Genomic DNA, 22308 nt, shown 5'->3' on the forward strand with positions numbered 1-22308 from the left:
TTGCTAACCCCACCTCAGTTAAACGTAAGTTCGGCCCACACTCTCAGGTCGGAGTTACCCGCCGTTATCTTAAAAAAATATCATGATTACCCCTTATCACATCACCCTATTAATCAGAGACACTTGCCATAGGTGATGTCATCGCCGCCCGAAATGGCCAATTCCAAGTCCTCGAATTCCAACCCCCTACAGGTCATCATTACTTTGGCAATACATTGGCACATGATCACCAACCTCATTGACCAATAATTGGAGAATTCGGCGGCCCGAGTTGCAAGCTCGACACTGTTGCTAATTTGATTGATTTGATATAATTTCTACTAAAATCTGTATAAATAGTTGAGTAGGACCCTTGTAAAGGCAAAGCGAATTGAGATAACGACTTATGACACTATTACATCTTTGTGATCTTTTCTAAACACAAATCCCCTTTTTTCTTAAAGTTGGTTCAAAATCATATTTGCTAATTTTGACATCAACAATGTGCATGGTATCCAAATGGCCTATTCAGTACTCTCTACACGCTTACTGCTTAATTTAGCTTGTAGATCTCATTAGTTTAAAGTAAAATACAATTTGTGGCTCAAATCAAAAGTTTATGACAACTAAATAAGCGGGTCAGGTTGTAAGTATGCTAGAACTATTCAAAATTGATCTAATGTAATTAGAATGAATGTAAGATTTTTACGATTTCAATTTTTCATTTTACAAGAAATCCATATAAATTCAGACAATATTTTTCAGCACTCCATTTTAAACTAAATTGAAAAAACTAATACAACATAGAGTGACCGCAATCACCTTATCTCCAAATTACACACAAAGGACAAGAAGAACGATGAAAACATGTTCGAGAAACTAAAATAAGACAGTAGTAGATTTCGTGCAATTTCAAATTAAATATGGACAAAGAAAAATCTTGACCTTAGAGAACTTCCACTTCAAACTGGAGGGAATTAATTAAAAATTCGTGATGAATATTTTAATCGAGCAAGGTATATTTATTTGTTAAAATCAAGATGGAAGGGGGCATGCCTGCTTCATTATTATCGTAACAATCTAGGAAATATTAATTAATGCCGTTTAATTTGGGAATCTAAGCAAAGTACAGATACCTAATCACGATGAACAAGACACAGGGCCATCATCATAAAATAAACAATTATTAGCTCCTGATCCCCTTTTTTTGGGAAAATTAATTTTGTAAAAATGATTTTTAGAGAAAGTGTGATTAAAAATTTAGAAAATATTTGAATTTACATTTAAATTTATTGTATCGAGAGAACGTGTGATCAAAATAAATTTTAAGAAAAATAAGTTTTTAAATAATAGAGTTTAAACATGGGCTAAATCTGAATCCCTGTTTGGTAGATATTAAAAATTAAATTTGTAGTAGAGTTTTATAAAAGTTAATGGAATGTGTGGTTGAAAAAATTGTAAATTCTATTAAATACGTGGTTAAAATCTTATGGACTCAGATTTAAATTTTAATCAAATTTTTAGTGTTACCAAATAGGGGCTAAAAGAACATTCTAATCTATTTATATTTGAGGTCATTTTCTTTGTGAAGATTGTTATTAAATTTATTTTTTGAATGTTATTCTTTCGTATTTGTAATTTAAAACCTCGTACTGTGATGTATGCTACTTAAAATTTGTTTGTTCATTATATTGTACTTGAAATAACATACTACTTGTTTCGACGTGGATGAAAGATGACAAAATGGTAAAATCTTGAAGTAATTTGTGCATATCGAATATTAAAAATTAAATAAATTATAACTAATATATCTTTAGTCGATTCTAACATCCAAATCTCACTTTAGCAGTAAAAGAATGAAAAAATCAAGCTGATTTTATCGCACGCCTCATATCCAATAATTGATACAAAATAAAAAATAAAAATAAATGAGTAATTTTTATTTCTATTTTATAACAAAATTACATCAAACATTAGTGCCACGTATGACATCCGTTGTGATTTGTCTAGCTGCCTCCTATAGAGTACATGTTTAAGATGATCGAATACAATTATATTATTTTAATTTTTCTTTGAACGTTATCCTATGGTATTAACTTCTTCTTATCAAGTATTATAATTTCATAAAATCATAAATTTTCCTCATTCTGTGACCTAGAGATCTACAAAACATTCTATAACCAAGACACGTGCTAGGTCAACTTCTGAAAATTAAATCGCATAAAATTTATTTATCTAAATTCAACTAGTTGTCATTTTTTATTTTATTTTTTAAATCAACTCGATATCGGAAGTCAACTTTTCCAAAATCAAACAGCGTATTTTTATATAATTTAAATATATTAAATAAAATAAGTACTTAATCATTTCTTATTTTAATCTTAAACATACTAATGTTATGGCGTATTGATTTTTTCTCTTTTAATCATCATTGACTTTTAACTATTGTTCTTGGTGCAACTTAGTTATCACATACTCGAGAACTAGAACTCTATCCATAAAGTAACTTATCATTCTTAAAATTAATTAATTAATTAAAAGAGAATCAATAGATTTCATTTCAAAACCAGCATTAAATGAAGTGGCCTATAACTGAGAAAGTCAAGAGCGCATGTCGAAACAGAAATCTGATCTTCAACCGCTTATTTAGGAGGTGTTTGATAACCATTTTTTTTTATGTAAAAATGCATTTTAGAATAGTAACTTGATGGGAAGTGTGTGATTGAAAAAATAAGGAAATTTTTTTGATTTACGTGTAATATTATTTTAATAAAAAATGTGTGATTGAAAAGAAGAAAGAAAAATATATTTTAAAAAAAAATGAGTAACAAACGGGACTTAATCACTATGCCCTATTCCCATTATCAATGCCCATTAATCAAGCAGCCCCTCCTTCAATAAAAGATGCCCATTGACCAAAGTTGCCATTAATCAAATGGAAAATCAAAATTAATCAATTCAGTTTGTTCATCTTGACTTGTCAATTGTCACATTTAGCAGTTTTTCTTTGTCATCAACAAAGACAGATGGTCCAATCACTGCAATTTTCAGTCCAATCAATTAGCAAAAGACCTCAAAACAGTCATTCTTTTACTATTAAGTAAATGATAAAAAAATTTAGAAAAAGACAGCACGTAAAACATGAATAATCAGAATTTTCTTGTCATAATAATGGCTTCTCAACCTCTAGGGATGTATTACATAAGACCAACAATAAAGTTAGTTGAGTGGGTTCTACTGGTGTGGCATTGGCCATATGAGAGAAACTACTCAGTATGCTACCAGAAAAATGATAAATTAAAGACAAAACCTTGGTTCTTCAAATATTAAACGGTGACAAAAATTGGAGAACACTAGCAAAATTATTGACAAAATTGTTAATTCAATATAAAAGTTTTTCCTTGATGGCCAAACAAGAAGCTTAATTTTGTTTGTGAATATATTCAGTAACAAGATAGTGATGTTTAACTGAACTAAGTAAGAAATGAAAATACACGTCAAGGTGGATGATTCATAAATGAAATTGCCAGATGACTGAAATGCTTAGGACAATTTTTTCGTAAACGCAAAGATATTCATTTTCATTCATGTATCCACCGTCTCACTACGACATATTAAAACTTAAAAGATGGTGTTATGGCGGGGGATGGTGCTCAGTCGATGGTCGTGGCTCTTATGGGGTGAGTTTGTGGCGGTATATTCGACGATGGTGGAGCGCTTTTTGGTATAGATTGACTTTTGTGGTAGAGAATAGTAATACTGTTAGTTTTTTGGACGATTGTTGGTTTGGAGAGCAATTGCTCAAGGAGGGACTTCCCTCTTCAAATTGTATTGCTTTGGAACTGTCTACCATGATAAATGAAGTCTTCAATATACATAATGGTAGTCTCAGTTGGATCATTGTCTTTCAGCGGGGTTTGCAAGATTGGGAAATGGATGATTATGCTTTGCCACTGACATCTTTGTATGACGTGCACATTAGGGTCAAAGATAGTGAGTGTAGTAGGTGGAGGTTGACACGAGATGGTATCTTCTCAGTCGGCACGTATTTTAGATCCTTTTGGGACCCGTGGAGAGTTCATTCTCTTGGAAGATGGTATGAAAATGTAAATTGCCTCCAAATGTGACATTTTTACTATGGACGGTTGTCAGGGGACATGTGTTAACTGTGGATAATCTCTAGACAAGGGGTTTTTATGTTACAGAGTAGTGCTATATGTGTAGGAGAAATGGAAAGACGATTGACCACTTATTTCTTCCTGTGCTGCTACTCATTTGTTGTTGAACGATATTCTAGCGTCTCAACACATGAATTGGGTCTTGACATGGAAGACGTGTTAAAGGCATAGAGGAGAAAGTTTCGCAACAGGGATAGCAAACTTGTATGAGACCTTATTCCGTGTTGCATAGTATGGTGCGTGTGGAGAGAAAGAAACAGCCGTTGCTTTGATGATAAAACTTGGACAACAGAGCATATTAGAAATTTGTTTTATTTGACATTGTATATTTGATTTAATGCTACGGCTGATGGCATACAGATGGGCTGCCCAATTTTATATTATTCCTTTCTGGTGTAAATTGATAATACACTTCTTGTATATTTTTCATTGATTAATCAAATATTTGATTACCTTTCAAGAAAAAAATCACTGACACAATACATTACCTACCTAGTTGTTTTGATGTATCAGATAATCAAACAGAATGGTGAAAAAGGATTCAATGATGAACCCTAAATCTAAATCTAATTTACTGAGAATAAGACGTCACATGGAAAAATTTTCCAAGGGCTCCTTTCATATTTTTGTTACTGCAATTTCAATATTTCTATCTTTTCAAATAAGAGAAAGGAGCAGGACAAATCTGGAATAATTCAGCATCAAGTATCTGTTAATTGAGAGGAACAATAAAATTTTTAAAATACAGGGTATGGGAAAAAAAATGGCGTAGAAAAATGACTGAAAGTGATGCATCAACAATGTCACAGTATGAATGATGTACCAAGAGATTCATAGCAATAGTTTATTAAGCACGCCAGGAATCTAATAATACAACTTGTGAAAGGTTGCTTGTGAAGTCATTAATATTGCAAATGTAACTCAACGATGGACGCAACAATTTCTTTGTAGAAGACAGTGAAACCTTAAAACCACACTTCAATGCTCATATGACTTTTGGATTTATTAAGCTGCAAACAACTTATGTAGCATTTAATCATATCAGAGAGTCAAACCTCGACCAGGAGGTTCTATATTCTGAACTGGTGAAATCGGGGAACTGCAACACAAATCAACAAAAGTTCCTCTGAACTTCATATATTCTAGTAGATGGAGTATCTAAGTTTCACAGTAATAGGGGAATAAGAAATCATAGCTGACTCAGAAGTCATAGCTAAAGAACACCTCAGAATGCTTCATTTATTCGAACAATAGAGCATATAATAGTAATATTTTTACGATTGAAAAACCTCTTCATCACACAAATGAAGCAGACGTTATTTACTGCTTCTTGAGGAGCAGAGGTCCAACGTTATCTCCAGTAGCCTTATTGTGCTTCACATGGCTTCCATCACATAAAGGAAAAGTCCCAGACCTCCAACACCTGCACCAACAATAGCAATCAGATGAAGCATTAGACATCGAAACTCAACTTGATAAAACACCACCAAGATATCATCAATGAATACAAATAAATGAAACGAAGTAAAAAGCTAGAAATACGGTTAATTGAATGTTCCATCATGAAGAATTTTACTCTTATTACTTCACTGAAAAGAATAAGATAGATTCTAATAAATCATACTCTTCATCGGCATTATATTGCGCTATCAATTACAAAATTAGCATTTTTTATGAACGTGAATCAGCATCTTAATTGAACATCTTTCAATAGAGTTTTCTGTCCCATGGAAAAGGATTTTTCAACAGTATTACTTCTGAACTTCTGAAATCACCATGGATGAAATTGATATTAATACAAATTCCTGGATAAACAGAACTTGAAGGCTGAAGCTATTTCATCTCTTTTCTATTATTACCTATCTACAAATAGAAAATGAGGGCCTAAAAGCTCACCACAAACCTCTCCATTAACCATGTTCCACATTGGTTCGATCCAGCGTCATATCTATCAAAAGATCTAATTAAATCAAATTCTTTGCATCAGCCTCCAACCACTTTAATTTTAATTACCTCTTCCTCGTCTAACATCTCTACAAGGATTTCCAATTTCATTGCTATCGTGGACGATGACTTCTTTGAGTCTGCACAATTCATGCCCCAACCACCTAAGTTGACATTCCCTTAATTTATTTTGAATTAGTGCCATGTCCACTTGGGACATAAATCCATCATGCTCTAATCTTATACAATACATCCTCTAAAGTCCTCGTCCCGGATTAATAATCATACCTAAATACCTAAACTATTGCTAGTTGAGACAATACAATCTTATATAAAATGACTCTACTACAACCTTTACTTCCACTTCGACTAAAAGTGCATTCCGTACCTTTGATCATAGTTCTATTTATCTGTAACATTAAACTCCGAAATGCTCCTTCTTAGTTCTAACTTGATTTATGCCGTTTATAATCTCAATCAACTAAAACTATGTCATCATTGAGCATGTACATTGTTGGAATTCTCACATATACATGTCTCTCGTAAGCTCATCCATGATTAAAATGCCTTGATACAAGCTTGGGTAATAGAAAATTCTCTACAATTAGGGCTATGTTGAAAATATTAACATCTTTGAAGAACAGACACTCTCAAACCAAGTCTACAAGACATATAATCAATAAATTAACCATTGATATGTTACACAATGTATGTTCTACTGGCAATTCGAACCAACCCATTGCAGTAAAATTTGAAAAGGTGAAGAAAACCTGCAGTAGGCAGTGAGGGGTTTGGCGAGTTCAGTGACAATGACTGAATCCACCACTTTTTCTTCAGTTTTCCTGATGTCTGGGTTGATTGCCTCCGCGGCTTTCACCACCACCATCCGCCGTGGCCTTGCTGCAACTGTTGTCGTGGGTCTGCCGTACGAGAATAATCCAGATTGAATCGTGCTAGTCAAGGACGCCATTGAAACTGCCAAAGTTTGATAAATATTGATAAATCAATGTCTAGTGGAAATTCAATGCATAAACTCGATTGTTGTACTCCTGTTGGCTGTGGAGGAACAGTGATTATCTTATAAAAATTGAGCGAAGCCAATGAACTTGTGGCGACCACGCTCCCTTGCAAATCGAGTGGATGCCATTTTACTCTTTTAATTTTCCTTTTCTTCCTTCCTGAATTTTGATTTTTATTTTCTGACGTGCAAAGTTTTTATTACGTGTCTTCTTTTCATTGGTCGTGTGTCGTAAATGGACCCACGTAATCAAATATTCACGGACGAGAAAAACCCAATATTCATTTCCAGGCAGCCATGGACTAATACTAATGAATTTCAATCCCGCGCCCGATAACATCAAATCAACAAACTCAAAGACTCCCTTTGCTCTCGATCTACGATACCCACGCACCCCCCCCCCACACCACGCCACCCTCTACCGACGCGATAATTACTGGAAAATTTGGATAAAAAAGTGCTTTTCTTTTCTTTTCCTTTCCTTTCTTTTCTTCTTTTTCCACGGCAATGGGGAGGGTAACAAAGGAGTGTGGAGTTTTTGTATTTGTATTTGTTTCTGTAATTATTTTGTGCGCGGAATTTGGTCGCTCTGCTAGATCTGAGCAGGAAATTAGGGAAAGGTTTTATGGAAATTTAATTAATTCTTCAGCTCCAGGAAATGGAGAGGGCAGTATTGCGAAGATGTTTGATCGAGTTTTGGAGAAAGAGTTTTCTGAAAATGATCAGCCTGAAAGTAAGATTTTTCCACTTTATTTTCCTGATTTTTGTATGGTCTTTTTAAATTTTGACTTGTTTTATTGAATTGACCTTTAATAGGCTAATTTCTAATGTTAATACCTGAAGCATTTTGTTTAAGATTCTATAGAGTATTTATTTACGACACTTTAACAGTTTGATAATTAGTGATAGAAGCTTAATCCTGACTAGGACTTTTGATTGGCGGGGAAGAGAGGATATGTTGTTTGTTTCCCATAAAATTAGAAATCATAACAATCATCCAAAACTTCCTAATCGTAAAAACTATTGCAAAACAACATAAAAATATGTCAAGGCATACCAGTTCAGGGTAATAAAATAATGAAACAATAGCTTTCACGACGTTCTGTAGAAAAAAAAAATTAAGAACAATTAAAAAACTTTAAAGCAGCATATCTTTAAAATTAATCTGCAATCAGCTGCCATAAAAATATTTCAGCACTTGAATTTAGTACATTTGGATTAATTATTTAAGCGTAACAGATATTAAGACTGGTATTACACGACGCAATGTCATAATTTTTCACCTCCAATTCAAGATTTGCTAGGACATGGGACTTATTAGAATGATTCAAAGGGTTTTGGATTGATTTGTACAGTAGAAGGGCATTACTAAGGAGCACAGTTCTCAACACCCTAAGGTTCTACCCTGAGGCATATTATAGCGTAAGTCAGGGCATTTAAGCTTAAGCTTTGAGGGTCCAATGAATGCGTTGCATGAGGAATCGTCCTTGGTGCATTTTCTGATAACAGTGCTTCTTAATAATACTTATCCTTGATTTGTCATTTTCTGCATCATGGTTATATCCTGTTTTCATCTATTGTATTTCTGGAAAGTATTTTTCTTCTCTGCTTTCTATAATTAGAAAATCTTGATTTAGCGGGTACTTAAGAGAAAAACACTTCCGCAGAATCATAGTTTGGACACTCTTTTATAGATAGCTGAATTGCTGCATGACCAGCCGACAAATTGAACCTTTGGTAAGCTATGCAGACCTCTCCCGGGTAAAATGTCTGATAGAGCTTGAACTCCTGATAAGAGACTTTCGTGTGTTTCTTCATTAGTGTTTAACAAAATTCTATAGGGAATTTTTGTAAATTTCATCCTATACACTAAATTACATCGCTATTTATACAAATACAGAGTAGAAAAATGACTCTCAAGTGGAGAGAAATTAGAAACAGATTAAGACAAATCAGGAAACACAGTCTTAATCAGGAAACAGATTTCCTTCTTGAAGAGGAAAATACTAGAATTTGCTCCAAATTATCTACCAGATATCTAAGAATTAAAAATTCAATCTTATACATTTTTTAATACTTCCCCTCAATACAGTACTGTTGGATTTTATGCACAATATTAAGGAGATGAAAAAGAAGATCAACACAAGAATTTACGTGGTTCGACGGTATGCCTACGTCCACAAGAGCGAAGTAGAGATATTTTTTATTCAATTGTGAAAAATAGGGTTACATCATATTATTTATACTAACCCTAGTTTGGGCCTATATAAGATTTTAAGGTCCGTACAAGAAATACCCCTGTACATCGGCCCATTTGATTTAGGACTCGTGTTCCACTCTATATGAGCCACATGCACAACAAGTACAAGTATGTCTGTCATTCCTAACTTTTATGATTTTCAAAAGATTTTCTAGGAAGGCCATTTGTGAGAATATAAACTAATTGTCTATCTGTAGGAACAACTGGCATACATATAACTAGCGTTTGTAATTTCTCATTATTGAATTGATAATTTAACTCAACATTTTGGTTAACGTCACGTTGTACAGGATTATAAGCAATATTGATGACATCTTTGTTGTCACAACATAGTTTCATGGGAGTAATAGATGAAACCTTCAATTCCTCGATAAGCTTGGCACAAGATTTAATTTCCTTCCTAAGAGCAATTGGAAGATTAAGATTATTCTCAGAATTTGTAGTACCTGTACTTTTCAAAATGTTTCCATCTAGTTTAGACTCTCAGTAGTCTGGAGAAGTAAGATGTTTTATCCTACAAGAATCTCGTCTTCCAGTGTAGCTTGGAGTTCGGTAGGCAGTGCAACAAGTGGTGAAGCCCCATGATGTTGAGTGGATTAGTAATGGCATATTAGCTTGGGCTATGTAATAAGTGGTGATAAGTAAAAGGATGATGATTGAGATGACTCAAGAACTGGAGCGGGTGACCCAGGAACGTGAAATGGAAGAGGAAAATCAATTTTCTGAAAGTTATCTTCTTTTCCTGATGTTGAGTGATCATCAGTAACGGCATATTAGCTTGGATTATGTAATAAGTGGTGATAAGGAAAAGATGATGATCGAGATGACTCAAGAACTGGAGCGGGTGGCTCAGGAACGTGAAATGGAAGAGGAAAATAAATTTTCTAGAAGTTATCTTCTTTTAGGTACAATTTTTGCCCTGAAGAGAAGTTTTAGGAGAGAGAGATTTGTCATGGAAAAAGGTGACATCCACGAGGACATATAATTTTTTTTGGTACCTTGGCTCATAACATTTGTCATCTTTTTTTGGCTAGCAGGATATCCAAGAAAAACACATTTAATGGCTCTAGGATAATGCTTCTATTGGTACGATGAATGTGGACAAAGGCAAGATAACCAAATACTTTAGCGAAGTGAAAATTTTAGTTGAGTGTAACTTTCTGTGGTATTTCTCGTAGGTGTCTATTTTTCTCTTCGCAATCTTGTTTCGTTCGGGACAGATTTTTTACATAATAGGGAAATGGTAGAGTCTGCTCCAAATAATCTGCCATCTATAGAAGAATTAAATATAAAAATTTTCTGGAGTTCTCCACAAGTGTCTTCCATCTTGTTGTGTCTGGTTAACATTGGATCACTTTCTTCTTGTATCTTCAAAGGTTCTGATGGAAGCAGCTTCAACAGCACCGTAGCCGATCAACAGGTAAATTTGACATTTCTTTTAAAGCACCATATAAGTTTTCCAAAGCGTGCGCAGTGAAATTCATTTTAGCATTAGTTTTCTTGATATATCAAGTTCTAAAGCATACTGTTCATTGAAATGGTGTTTACTGAAGGGTTCACTTCAACATATTTGAAGATCGAAGGTTTTCTGTTATCCGATTTCCTTATAGAAGTGGGTACTTGTAATGTGAAACAAAATTTTCATAATATACTCTCTATCCGTGTCATGCTTTTAATGCATTCATTGCATCTGTTTATGTTGGTAAATTATTGTGTATACATCTGCTTGTGTAGGTAAGTTATTTCAGCCTCACAATTACATGGTCATTACTCTGTCTTCTTTCTTCTGAGAAACCTGGATCTGATTATTTGTATTTTTAGGTACTGAGTAATTTTATTTAAATCTAGAAATAGAGAGTTGATGACTTCTCAACAATCCTTTTCTCGATTTGATGATTGAATGTGATGATGTATAGCTAAATTGATTTTGGCCTAGTTTAATTTCTTAGTGTGATTTTGATATTAGTGAGATTCAGCTAGTTTGTATTTTGTGCTAAGATAAGATTCTATCATGCTTGCCAGGCTGTTCTAGAGACTGTGGCTAAAATCACCCGTGAGAAGATGAAGAAAAATGAAACTCAAGAGGCTAAGTGAGGGATTTTTCATGAGTTTCTCCATATAAAAAAATGAAAATATTGAGAGAATTGACTGAAGTTTGCTGTTTTTCTTCTGAATTTTTGACAGTGGCACCAGATCTTTCCAGTTTCAAGATGTTTTCTCTCTTGAGAATGAAGATTCCGATGACACAACAACTCTGATAGACCAGAAGGTGATTCATACCTAGTTTTGATTTTGGAAACCATGTCCCAGATATTTTTTTGTCTTTGCTCCATCAAGACTCACCACCTCCTGACGAAGTATTCTTAAATGCAGGATAACGTTTTTGTGATGTCGAATAAGAAATCAAAATATCCAGTACTTCAAGTAGATTTAAGGTCATTCCTTTTATTTTATGTCTTATACTGTCTTGTGTGTGTTGTAGGATCATGCATGTCTTTCTGACAAAAAGGCAAAAGCTGATGATGTAGGGGTTTATGTTGTATATTGTTTTGATATTGTTATTTTTCAACTTGACATTACATTGTATTGTGTAGGCTAATTTCAGACTTGGTGGTTGTTATAGTCTCTGCTGCCATTGGCGGAATTATCTCTTCTTGTTTGGGACAACCGGTCTGTGCTTTGCTGCTTGTTTCATGATCTTGTCATTTTTGTTGGCTCCTTATTCTTACCTTTGTGGTTGCATTTATAATCATGAATTTTACGTTTCGAACTGTGGAAATGATGGTTCCCTACTAATTATCTGTCAGGTCATTGTCGGCTATCTTCTAGCAGGATCGATTATCGGACCAGGTGGTTTGAAATTCATCAGTGAAATGGTGCAGGTATGTTGTCTTGTCTGGTCCAGTATAAGGACTTCCGAAGGTGAAATCATTTGTGAGTTTAGAATTGAGGATACTGCTTGTAGCTATGTTGGGTGTGAAATAAAACTAAATTAATACTCCAAGTGCCTGCTTATGTGTTACTGCTCAATAAGAGCAACAGAACAATTCAGACGCACCTTCCAAATCAGTTGTCATATGTAAAATTTAAAGAATTTTACAAATATCTTTATTCTAAAACTTTTGGGTTTGTCTCTTCAGCAAAGTAAATTTTCTGGATAACTAAAATTATACAGTGTCAACCATCTCTAACATTAGGTGGATTTATACTAAAAAGCTGATACTAATATGTTGTTGCTACTCAGATGTATTTATTATTATTATTATTATTTTCCATATTGTGTTTGAATTTATGGTACATTCTTGTGTCCCAGGCATGGCTTGCCTTGTCTCAAGGCTCATAGTCTAATCCTTCTCGGTCATTCTTTGTTGCTAAAAGCTTTGATAATTTTTTATTTCTTTGCCTACCTTTTTATCAGAGCTTTTGCGTCTTTCTATCTACTGCTATTCTGCTTAATTTAAAGGCTTAATGCTACTTGATGTCCTAACATACCTTTTTTTTGTCTTAAATGTATATTGATGGGGTTAACATAAAAATTATGTTTATTAAATTTTCTTTTCTTTTCTCTCTTTATTTATTTCCTCCGACCTTTCATATCACAGGTTGAAACCGTTGCTCAGTTTGGTGTCGTCTTTCTTCTATTTGCTTTAGGACTTGAGTTCTCTCTATCAAAGGTATCTTATTTGCTCTTAAGCTATCGTCTGAAAATTATTTAACGTTTCTTGTCTTGGTTATTGGACTATGTTATTTTTGTATCTTTGCTTGTCTAGAGTGTCTTAACAAGTAACTGATGCAGCTCAAAGTTGTGGGTCCTGTTGCTGTTCTTGGCGGGCTGCTTCAAGTAGTGATTTTTATGTTCTTGTGTGGCATAATTGCAGTGGTATAGTTCGCATATCCTGTTTGTTTTTTGCTAGGGGAATTTATTGTATTCGATGCTAATTTTACATGATGCCACTGCTACAGTTATGTGGAGCAAAGTTGTCGGAAGGGATATTTGTTGGTTGTTTTCTCTCAATGTCATCAACTGCAGTGGTAAATATCTAATTTAGTTTCCTTCCTATAAGGATTATTAGTGAATAATAAAGACTGTGAACCGAACTACTTATCTATTTCCCTGTTGATTATCTTGGTCTAATTTAAAAAACCCTCCATATTATTTCAACAGGTAGTTAAGTTTCTGGTTGAGCGGAACAATAGTGATGCTCTTCACGGGCAAGTGACAATTGGAACCCTTATTTTCCAGGCAAGCTTTAACACTTTGTTAATTAGCTACCTAAATATATCAATCTCTTTTCTCATTATACATCCATTTGACTGAGACCCTTTCCTGTCTGAAAAACCTTCCAGGATTGTGCTGTTGGCTTGTTATTTGCTTTGCTCCCCATTCTGGGTGGTAACAGTGGCATTTTCCAAGGAATGGTTTCCATGGGAAAATTGTAAGCCCATATTAATATATCTTGTTACCTTTGTGACGGCCTGAATCCTTGACTATTCGAGAGTCACTAAATAAAACTTAATTCTTTCATAAGAACTAAAATAAGAACATGAAATAATTTTTATTTTTTCTTCAATCAATAAATACATTTTAGTTTTATCATGTAGCTGCGAAAAATGAAAGAAAGAAAATAATTCTAACATAACAATTAAAGTTGAAATTCAAAGTTTTGTTTTAAACGCAACACAATTTATTAATCCTAGCCTCATTACCATCTCCACGTTGACTGCCTCGAACCGTCAGTTGCCTGAAAGGGGGAATTATCATAGGGTGAGATTTATAAAATCTCAATAAGTACGCCATGAATTATTATTGTGTATAACTTAAAAGAGCATAATAATCATAATCAGTATAATGGAGACATAAGAATTTACCGAATATAGGTTGTAAGAATTCTTATGTGTAGCGTTACTAAACTTCGGTCCCCTTAATATAATCATAATCATATTATAGCATATGGGACCCATAATAATTTTCTTGAAATTCATAACATAACAATAATTCAACATAGGCATCGTACTTACAGTGAATTTTGAATGAAAGAATAATAGAGACTTGATCCCTCTACAATTTCCACCTCGGCTTATGAATGTGTGTATATATTATTTGGACTAAAAAAATTATACTAGTGAGTGGTAGCATGTGAATATGAATGAGGGGTTTAAATAGGAGAAAATTAGGCATGCATCTTTAAGGAAAATTTCATGATGGTGGAATTTGCCTTGAAATTTATGAAATGAGCAAGAATCTCTCTATCATTCCTTCATTTATGCATTCACACTACACATTACCTTATGTTTGGTCAATCAAGCATAAATCAAGAATTTTACCTTATGTTTGTTCAATCAATCAAGCATAAATCAAGAATTTTACCTTATGTTTTGTCAATCAAGCACAAATCAAGAATTTCACCTTATGGTTGGTCAATCAATCAAGCAGAAATCAAGAATTTTATCTTATGCAAGTGTTTGACCAAGAATTTTATCAAAAACATGTGGGAATTAGCACTTATGGTAAGTTTGCTACAAGGTCCTAGAAAGTGGATTAACCCTCAAATGAGCCCCTAAATTTTCAATTTTGATAATTAGACCCGGAAATTCGGATGCGGGTATTATAACCTTTCTTATCAATGTTGTTATATTATTGACCTGTTTTTGGTTATTGACTCAGGCTGCTCACCTTGTCTATATATCTTGCTGGGGCAGCTGTATTGATTTGGTCTTTTGTTCCTCAGTTTTTGAAGTTAATGACGCATCTTTCCTCACAAGTGGGTGTTTTTAAACATTTTAAATTTTCTGTCATGCTTCTCTATTTTCAAATAAATATATCTTGGTTTAAAAGGCAGAAGACCACTGCAGTCGAAAACAAATATATGAATGCAGACATCTGATTTCTAAAATTCTCTAGTCATTTTTATTTTAGATAGAATTTGCATAATCAATGCCACTAAACTTGTAGCCAGAATCTACCACACTGTGAGGGCCTATGGTCCTAGTTTTGCTATGTATATACTAGGGAGAAAAGTTGGTATCTAATTCTGCAACGGAATCTTTTGCATGGACATCTCTTATCTGTTTAAGTAATATCAGCTTATGATGTACTGTACTTGTTTTTCCAAAAAAGATATATATGATATGAAGTATGACTGGTTCCAAAATATAATTCAGGTATCTTACCTGCTAAAATTGAGGAGAAAATAGATGGTGAAGAAATTCTTTCCCTCTGCACGTGTTCTTAGCACATTTTGGATTCTGAATAGCTTGGAATTCCTGATTCTTATATATGTTCCTGCACCAGACTTGTGAAATTTGTTTTCATAATCTTTCAGACAAATGAACTATATCAGCTAGCTGCGGTGGCCTTCTGCTTGTTGTCAGCTTGGGTAAGTGCCGCATATTCTGTTTAATTAGGTAAATTAGCACATTTAAAATGTGACCCTGGTGATGTATAATGTTGTTTGTTGTTTTATGATTTGCTTCACAAGTTGTGAAATTTTATGTGGAGAGGCAAATATAAATAGTTGATAAGAATAACATAATGATTCAAAGTGCAGAAGCTAAACATGACTGTAATTTAATTTATAAATCAACTGGGGAAGAATTTTGTCATCATGAAGATGATTGCTTTTCTGGGGGTGTCTGGAGTTGGTCGAAGGTAGGATGGAAATGATATGCATGTGGCCCTCTTTAATTGCTTAAACTTTTAAATCTAATGGTTCAACATGGTAAAAGGTCCCCGGGTTCAAGTTTCACTGCACACACATTTAATGAAATTGTACATAACTAAGGGTTTGGTGGGAGAAAATGAACCCACCCCACCTACACGTGAGAGATCATGTTGAAGATAAGATTTAAATGATATACATGTGACCTCTCTAACATTTTAACATTTTAAATTAAGGGTTCAATATAACTAATAATGTTGCAGAGCTGAGATTGCATTTGCTTTCTGATAATGTGCACATTTAAACACGTGAATCAGTTTCTAAAGAAAAAAACTAGATCATATGAAGTATTTTTGCAAAACTTCATATGGGACTCCAGTACCCATGAAAGTTTTAAGGTTGTTTTTTTGAGTAAAGTTGGCACCATTGGTTCAAGAGATGACATTCTCATTACAAACTCAATAAATGCTTAGACAAATTGCTTTGACTTTTGTGCAATGTTATGGCACTTGTAGAGTGAAGTACAGCCATGGATCTCCAAGTTACTTTTCCTGCCAATATATTAATGTCCTTTCGCTGAATTGAAACAGTCGATATTCTTGAATGCAATGAATTTTGAATTACTGGCTTCTATAGTCTAATCTGTATTGATGAATTATGCGCATCATATTCAAATATGTGAGCATTTGGCCTTTTTTTTCTTTCTCCAAGCACTAACTTATCTAGAATTTTGGACATTGCTTTCTACATGAAAAACCTGTGTTTCAAAGTACTCGTCTGCTTTTCATTTCAGTGCAGTGATAAACTGGGACTTAGTCTTGAATTGGGTTCGTTTGTTGCTGGCGTTATGATATCCACCACTGACTTTGCACAGCATACCTTAGACCAGGTATGTTCTTGAATCTGCATTTTTCTTGAATAATTTATACAGAGATAAATGAAGTTCTCAGAAAAAAGTTCTGTTCATGTTCTTCAGAAATTCATGCAACCGCTCAAGAATTTGATGAATAGGTCAATATGTTGAATTCTTTGTCTATAGCCTTAGAGGCTTCTCTTGTCATAAACTAGTGCTTCCACTTCGCATTCAAATAAATGCTTGGATATTGTATACATTTAATTGCTTCTGCTGTTTTCATGTAATTAGGCTTTTGCACTAGTTGTTGCCTTGGTGGAAAAACTGGGATAATCATGTGAAATTGATGTGAAATGAATAAAAAACTAATGATAAGAGGGTCATAGCTCTTATGTTATTTCATTCACCGACTGAAGTTGACATAATTGAACATGTCCATAAAGCTAAATATATGGGTGCTTGACATCCAGTTGTATAAAGGTGGAAGCCTCAACATTTGCTGGAAAACAGCTGTGTTTCCTCTTTACCTTATTTGGCATTGAAACTCCAAATCTTACCAGACACAGGCATGTGATAATTTGACTCACTGTTTCTGTAGACAAAAAAATAGGGAGCACTTACTCTGCACGTACTAGCCTTGTCACTGCCTAAAATTGTCACGCAGTTTATGGTGAAGTGATCAGTTCTCAAATACATTGCATCTTGTAGGTGGAGCCAATTCGTAACCTCTTTGCTGCTCTATTCCTTTCTAGTATTGGAATGCTGATACATGTACAATTCCTGTGGACGCATGTGGATATATTGCTTGCCTCTGTTATTCTGGTTATAGTTGTTAAGACAACAGTTGCTGCTACGATCACAAAGGCCTTTGGTTACAATCTTAGGACATCAGTTATTGTAAGTCTGTTTCTTAAAATATTTTCATTACTGAAAAAATGTAGAAGACTATGATTTACAAGTCTCCAAATATGTCAGGTTGGAGTGTTACTGGCGCAAATTGGAGAATTTGCATTTGTCCTCTTAAGTCGTGCCTCAAATTTACATCTTGTCGAGGTAATCTTTCCTGATCATAAAGTAACTCTAATTTAGCCTTTTCTTGCAATGTACAAAAATTTTAAGACTACCTAATGAGTTGAACATTTTTCAGTCAGACATTATTTTCATGTTCATGGGCATAGCCAAATCTTGGTATCTCATACTGTACATGATATTATTAAGGTTATGTTTAGTTCATAGTTTGCAAGTGATGATCTTCATTAATTCATATGTTGAAGTAGATAAACAACTTAAGTTGTCAACTCTTTTATGTTTCTTTCCTTTTTCAAAAGAGGATAATGGATTCACTCCTCCCACCAAAAGGAGGATCGAATCCAGGTCATGAGTCTAAGATTTCGCTCTTACCACTTGAGCTAGGCCTTGAGTTATCAACTCTTTAATAGCTGAGACTTATAAACAATGTGGTTCAACATGATATTAAAGCGGACAAATGTCTAATGTACAAGTCTTGCCATCACTTATTTAAGAAAATTGTGCATGCGTCATGCCTTTCATCTTTGATGAAAGAATGAATTTTACTTGCACGGGGTGGCGTGGGTTGGTATGTTAAAGACAATTTAAATAAATATATTTGTCCACTTCCCTAACTGTTTAATCTTTCTGTTTATTTTCAAATTGTGTAGCCGAAATAATCTACTTGAATGTGGTACCTTAACTATATACACAATCCAGAGCTCATTTAACCAATTTCAATGAATGTTGAGTTGGAAAATATAAAATGCTTATCTTCACTTATGTATGTAATGTGACATGGTTTTTGGTGCATAAATTACTCAGCAATATGAGATATAACCTTGTCGCTATGATCTAACTAGATCTTGCAAAATGAGTCTTATTGCATTTTTTGGTTTCATTACATATTTCTACCTTTGGAAATAGTAACATTAGCTAATAGCTAAACTCGATGCTTGCTGTGAAGGTGAGGTTAAGTTTGTCCAATTCTCTATTCATAACCAATTTGTCAAATGTAAAATAAATAAATCAAGAGGACGTCGATTAGTTGATGCAGTTTTAGTTAAAAATAATACAATTCAAAGAAATTAAAACGGATTGCAAATCTACCAGTCAGTGGGAGTTAAATGGAAAGGAAATTGTTTGTTGCTCTTAATGATTGAGAGAAAAGCAAGGATCCATTTGAACTGAATGCAATTTTCTGGTGCTGCTATGCATGATTGTTTTTCTTTCGTAAAGATTCTGTTTTCTAATTGCTCGTTTTCTATGCATTACTAGCTGCTCAATTGCCTTAAATTTGTTTTCCCTTACTGTACTACCATTAGAAACCTATTTTTCTTCCTACTAACATTGTGTCAAAAGTTCAGGGGAAGATGTATCTTCTTCTTCTTGGAACAACAGCTCTGAGTCTTGTGAGTTTCTTTTATCCTCTGATCGCCAAAGAAACTCTCTATGCCTTCATTTATTAATTTAATAATTTTAATGATGCTACACAGGTGACTACTCCTGTTGTATTTAAATTGATACCAGCTCTGATGCACCTGGGAGTTCTTATGCATTGGTTTCCATCGGAGAATGGCACTAATAATGAGGTGATACGTCATTTGGAATGGTACACTAGCACATATGCACACACTTGGAGCATGCACAGACTACATAAAGAATACAGGAAATGATTTGGCCAACACACTTATAGCATGTTTGGTAGGGAGGATTGGGTAGCAATAGATATTGATAAGAAACTAAAACTTGTTTTATTTTGTCAAGTCATGTCCAATACTGAGCACCAAATAAGCATACAAGTTCTTTCCGCAGCAGTGGCTGCCCAGTGAAAGACAATTTTTAATTTACCCTATGTTTGGCCCCCATTTTTTCGAAGAGTGATTTTAAACGTGTTCTCTCATAAAATAATTTTACATGTAAATGGAAAACATTTTCTTATTTTTTAACAACGTATTATTCAAAAAATCACTATTTCAAAATACATTTTCTTACAGAAATGGCGCTCAAACATATCTTTTATAAACTAGTGCTGCAAGTTTTTACTCCAATGGAGGTGTAGACTTGTGCAGGTTGCTGAATTTGAGAGTATTTCTCAATGACGGGGTCCAAAATTGAAAATAAAATTTCTTTTATCTACCCCGACCTTCTGTTACGTGGATGCTGTTGTTCAACTTTGATTTCCTAGATTCTTTGTTTTGCTGTTAATTGCCAAAGTCGACTTTTCTGTGCTTTTTCTTCAATGGAAACAAAAGGGCAGAAACTACCAGAAACCGAAAACCCTTGTATATTGATTATTTCAATATCTTTTCAAATAAGTAGAATACTCAAGCATGTACATAGTAAAGATAAAAGAAACAAGGATTTTTTATTTATAATCTTTCATAAACCTTACAAAATTATCATTATTTTGCAGGAGAAAGTCTCCATGATTGAAGCACATGACAGAGTCTTGTAACACTTGGTCTCCTTGCTTCCTACTAGATTTGAAAATTCTTGCTCTCATTTTGCCGCGTATTTCCATCGAAGGCATATATCCGGTGTAATGTTAATGCGGGGTTCATGTTTCACCAGCTCTAGAAATTATTCTTGCAATATACATTTTCGAGGAATTGGATGCCTCAAAGCATTTATCCAGACTAGTCTTGAGAAAACTAGGTTAGATTTTTGGTGTACATAAAGAGCACGACACGATGTATTCAACGGAAATGTAACTATCCATTTTTTTTTAATAGAAATCGATTCATGCCCTACTTGGTAAAATTATTGGTCAATGAGTTATATTTGAACAGGTTGCCTAGTTTGATTCAATATCCCTATAGATTATTTCCTTTTGAGGTTGTTCTCGAGTTTTATTTTTAATAGTATAGAGTCTGTTTGTGCTATATTTTTTAAATCATTTTCATGAAAAAGTTGACCGTTGGAATAGAATTTGAGTTCCGCACATAATACAGTCAGTCAACAATTGCGGCTTGAAGATAGATATAACGGTAAAAAATTTCATTTTTTATTTCCCAAAAAGTTGGCTCAAACAAGGGCATAGTATTTTATGGGGGTGTTTGGAAGTGATTTTTCACTCAAAAATGATTTTTTGATCATTATTTCATTATTTCAACTGTAATTTTTTACCCTCTCTCACAAATAACCCCACTTTTCTCTTAACGATTAAAAAATCAATTCTCAAAATCTCCACCGAGTATGGCTTATATTAGCTCAAAATTTAATTATTATAATTATTTATCCATTTAATTAATTTATTTTTTTACTATATTTTTCACACTTAGCAAAATAAAATTTCTTATTTCTTTCATATTTCGCAGTCAAATATCTCAAAAAAGAAAAGAAAAAATCATGGCCAGCTAAAACCATTGGAATTTTTATTTTATAAATTGGCAAAATCCATTTGATTATTAATAGATCTAAAAAGGCGAAAAGAATAACCAAAAGAAAGAAAATCAATTAGTTATTCGTCAAAATTTTATTCAATGTAACAAAATTTTGTTTATCTCATGTTATTTTGACAAAGATCAGAGAGCATAGGCATGCAATTGCAATATGCGACCATTTTCTAATTGATGAAGACCCGGGAAATTTCAACTACATTCGTTAATTCTCTTTGAATTACTATTATTATTATTATTACTTTTAGGGGGTTTGCGGGGGAGGTGGTTCATAGAATATTATTATTCGCTTTAAGCACTGGATTATCCTAATTTTATGTTGTTATTTATATTATTTTTGATAATATTTCAAAATCGTTACTGGAAATTAAACCTCCGTTTTTTCCTATAATTTCTTCTTCGAAAGGCAAATAATCTCATCAATGCAAATTGCATCTAGGTGAAAGGAAAAGATGATTTCAATCTTTTCATCTTCAACTAACAGAATCAAGCGAAAAAAAAAAAAAAAATGAATGCAAAATTTGAAACCTAAAAACCTATGGACATCGCTAACTGTTCTGAAGTTGAATTGATTGTAGTTCTGCAACTGAGTAGAAGTTTTTTCAAAATTCAGAAAGAATGCACTTTTTATTACCAAAGAAGCTCTATATTTCCACCACTTAATAAAGAATAGCATTTTGGGGCTTCTGAATTCAATGGCCTCTGATGCTCGGTAAAAATAGGACTAGCCATAATTTCAATATTCAGCTGATTCCCAAGCGTCTGTAACAGTAGAATATTTACGTTAGATGCAGAATCAAACAAGCTAAGGACTGTGGAAAAAATGAACACTGACGAGTGGATTTGAAAAATAAAAATTATTAAAAAGATCAAAAGACTTCCATTTTGCTTTTAGATTCATAGCTTTAATCCTGCTACCTGTTGTTGGACCATCCTCCAGTTTCTGATACTCTAATCTGACCTCCGCATTGATTTGGCTTCACATGACATTGCTGTATTTTTAAGTGA

At 33.7% G+C, this 22308-nt stretch overlaps 2 protein-coding genes across 4 annotated transcripts; one reads left to right on the forward strand and one right to left on the reverse strand.

The window, feature by feature from the left end:
- Window positions 1–5122: 5122 nt before the first annotated feature.
- On the reverse strand, window positions 5123–7286 carry LOC111403920 (CDGSH iron-sulfur domain-containing protein NEET). The gene is made up of 2 exons (XM_023032587.1): window positions 6872–7286; window positions 5123–5580 (listed from the first exon to the last, which is right to left on the reverse strand). The coding sequence occupies exons 1-2, from the start codon at window positions 7069–7071 to the stop codon at window positions 5478–5480; spliced, it is 303 nt and encodes a 100-aa protein (XP_022888355.1). The 5' UTR covers window positions 7072–7286; the 3' UTR covers window positions 5123–5477.
- Window positions 7287–7411: 125 nt separating this feature from the next.
- Window positions 7412–20690, forward strand: LOC111403919 (K(+) efflux antiporter 5). Of its 3 annotated transcripts, XM_023032586.1 has the most exons (21): window positions 7656–7852; window positions 10756–10799; window positions 11114–11200; window positions 11402–11469; window positions 11564–11648; window positions 11753–11814; window positions 11974–12049; window positions 12187–12261; window positions 12982–13053; window positions 13176–13259; window positions 13343–13411; window positions 13545–13622; window positions 13727–13815; window positions 15045–15141; window positions 15703–15756; window positions 16832–16927; window positions 17600–17788; window positions 17867–17944; window positions 19267–19311; window positions 19396–19491; window positions 20316–20690. In XM_023032586.1, the coding sequence occupies exons 4-21, from the start codon at window positions 11441–11443 to the stop codon at window positions 20355–20357; spliced, it is 1416 nt and encodes a 471-aa protein (XP_022888354.1). In that variant the 5' UTR covers window positions 7656–7852; window positions 10756–10799; window positions 11114–11200; window positions 11402–11440; the 3' UTR covers window positions 20358–20690. The 3 variants fall into 3 exon arrangements, 2 of the variants coding, with proteins under 2 accessions (XP_022888353.1, XP_022888354.1); XR_002704592.1 differs by lacking the exon at window positions 11114–11200 and having other exon boundaries at window positions 7412–7852; window positions 19262–19311; XM_023032585.1 differs by lacking the exon at window positions 11114–11200 and having other exon boundaries at window positions 7413–7852.
- The last annotated feature ends 1618 nt before the right edge of the window (window positions 20691–22308 follow it).

This window comes from Olea europaea, chromosome 11, assembly GCF_002742605.1.
Source record: "Olea europaea var. sylvestris chromosome 11, O_europaea_v1, whole genome shotgun sequence".
Taxonomy (NCBI): Eukaryota; Viridiplantae; Streptophyta; class Magnoliopsida; order Lamiales; family Oleaceae; genus Olea; species Olea europaea.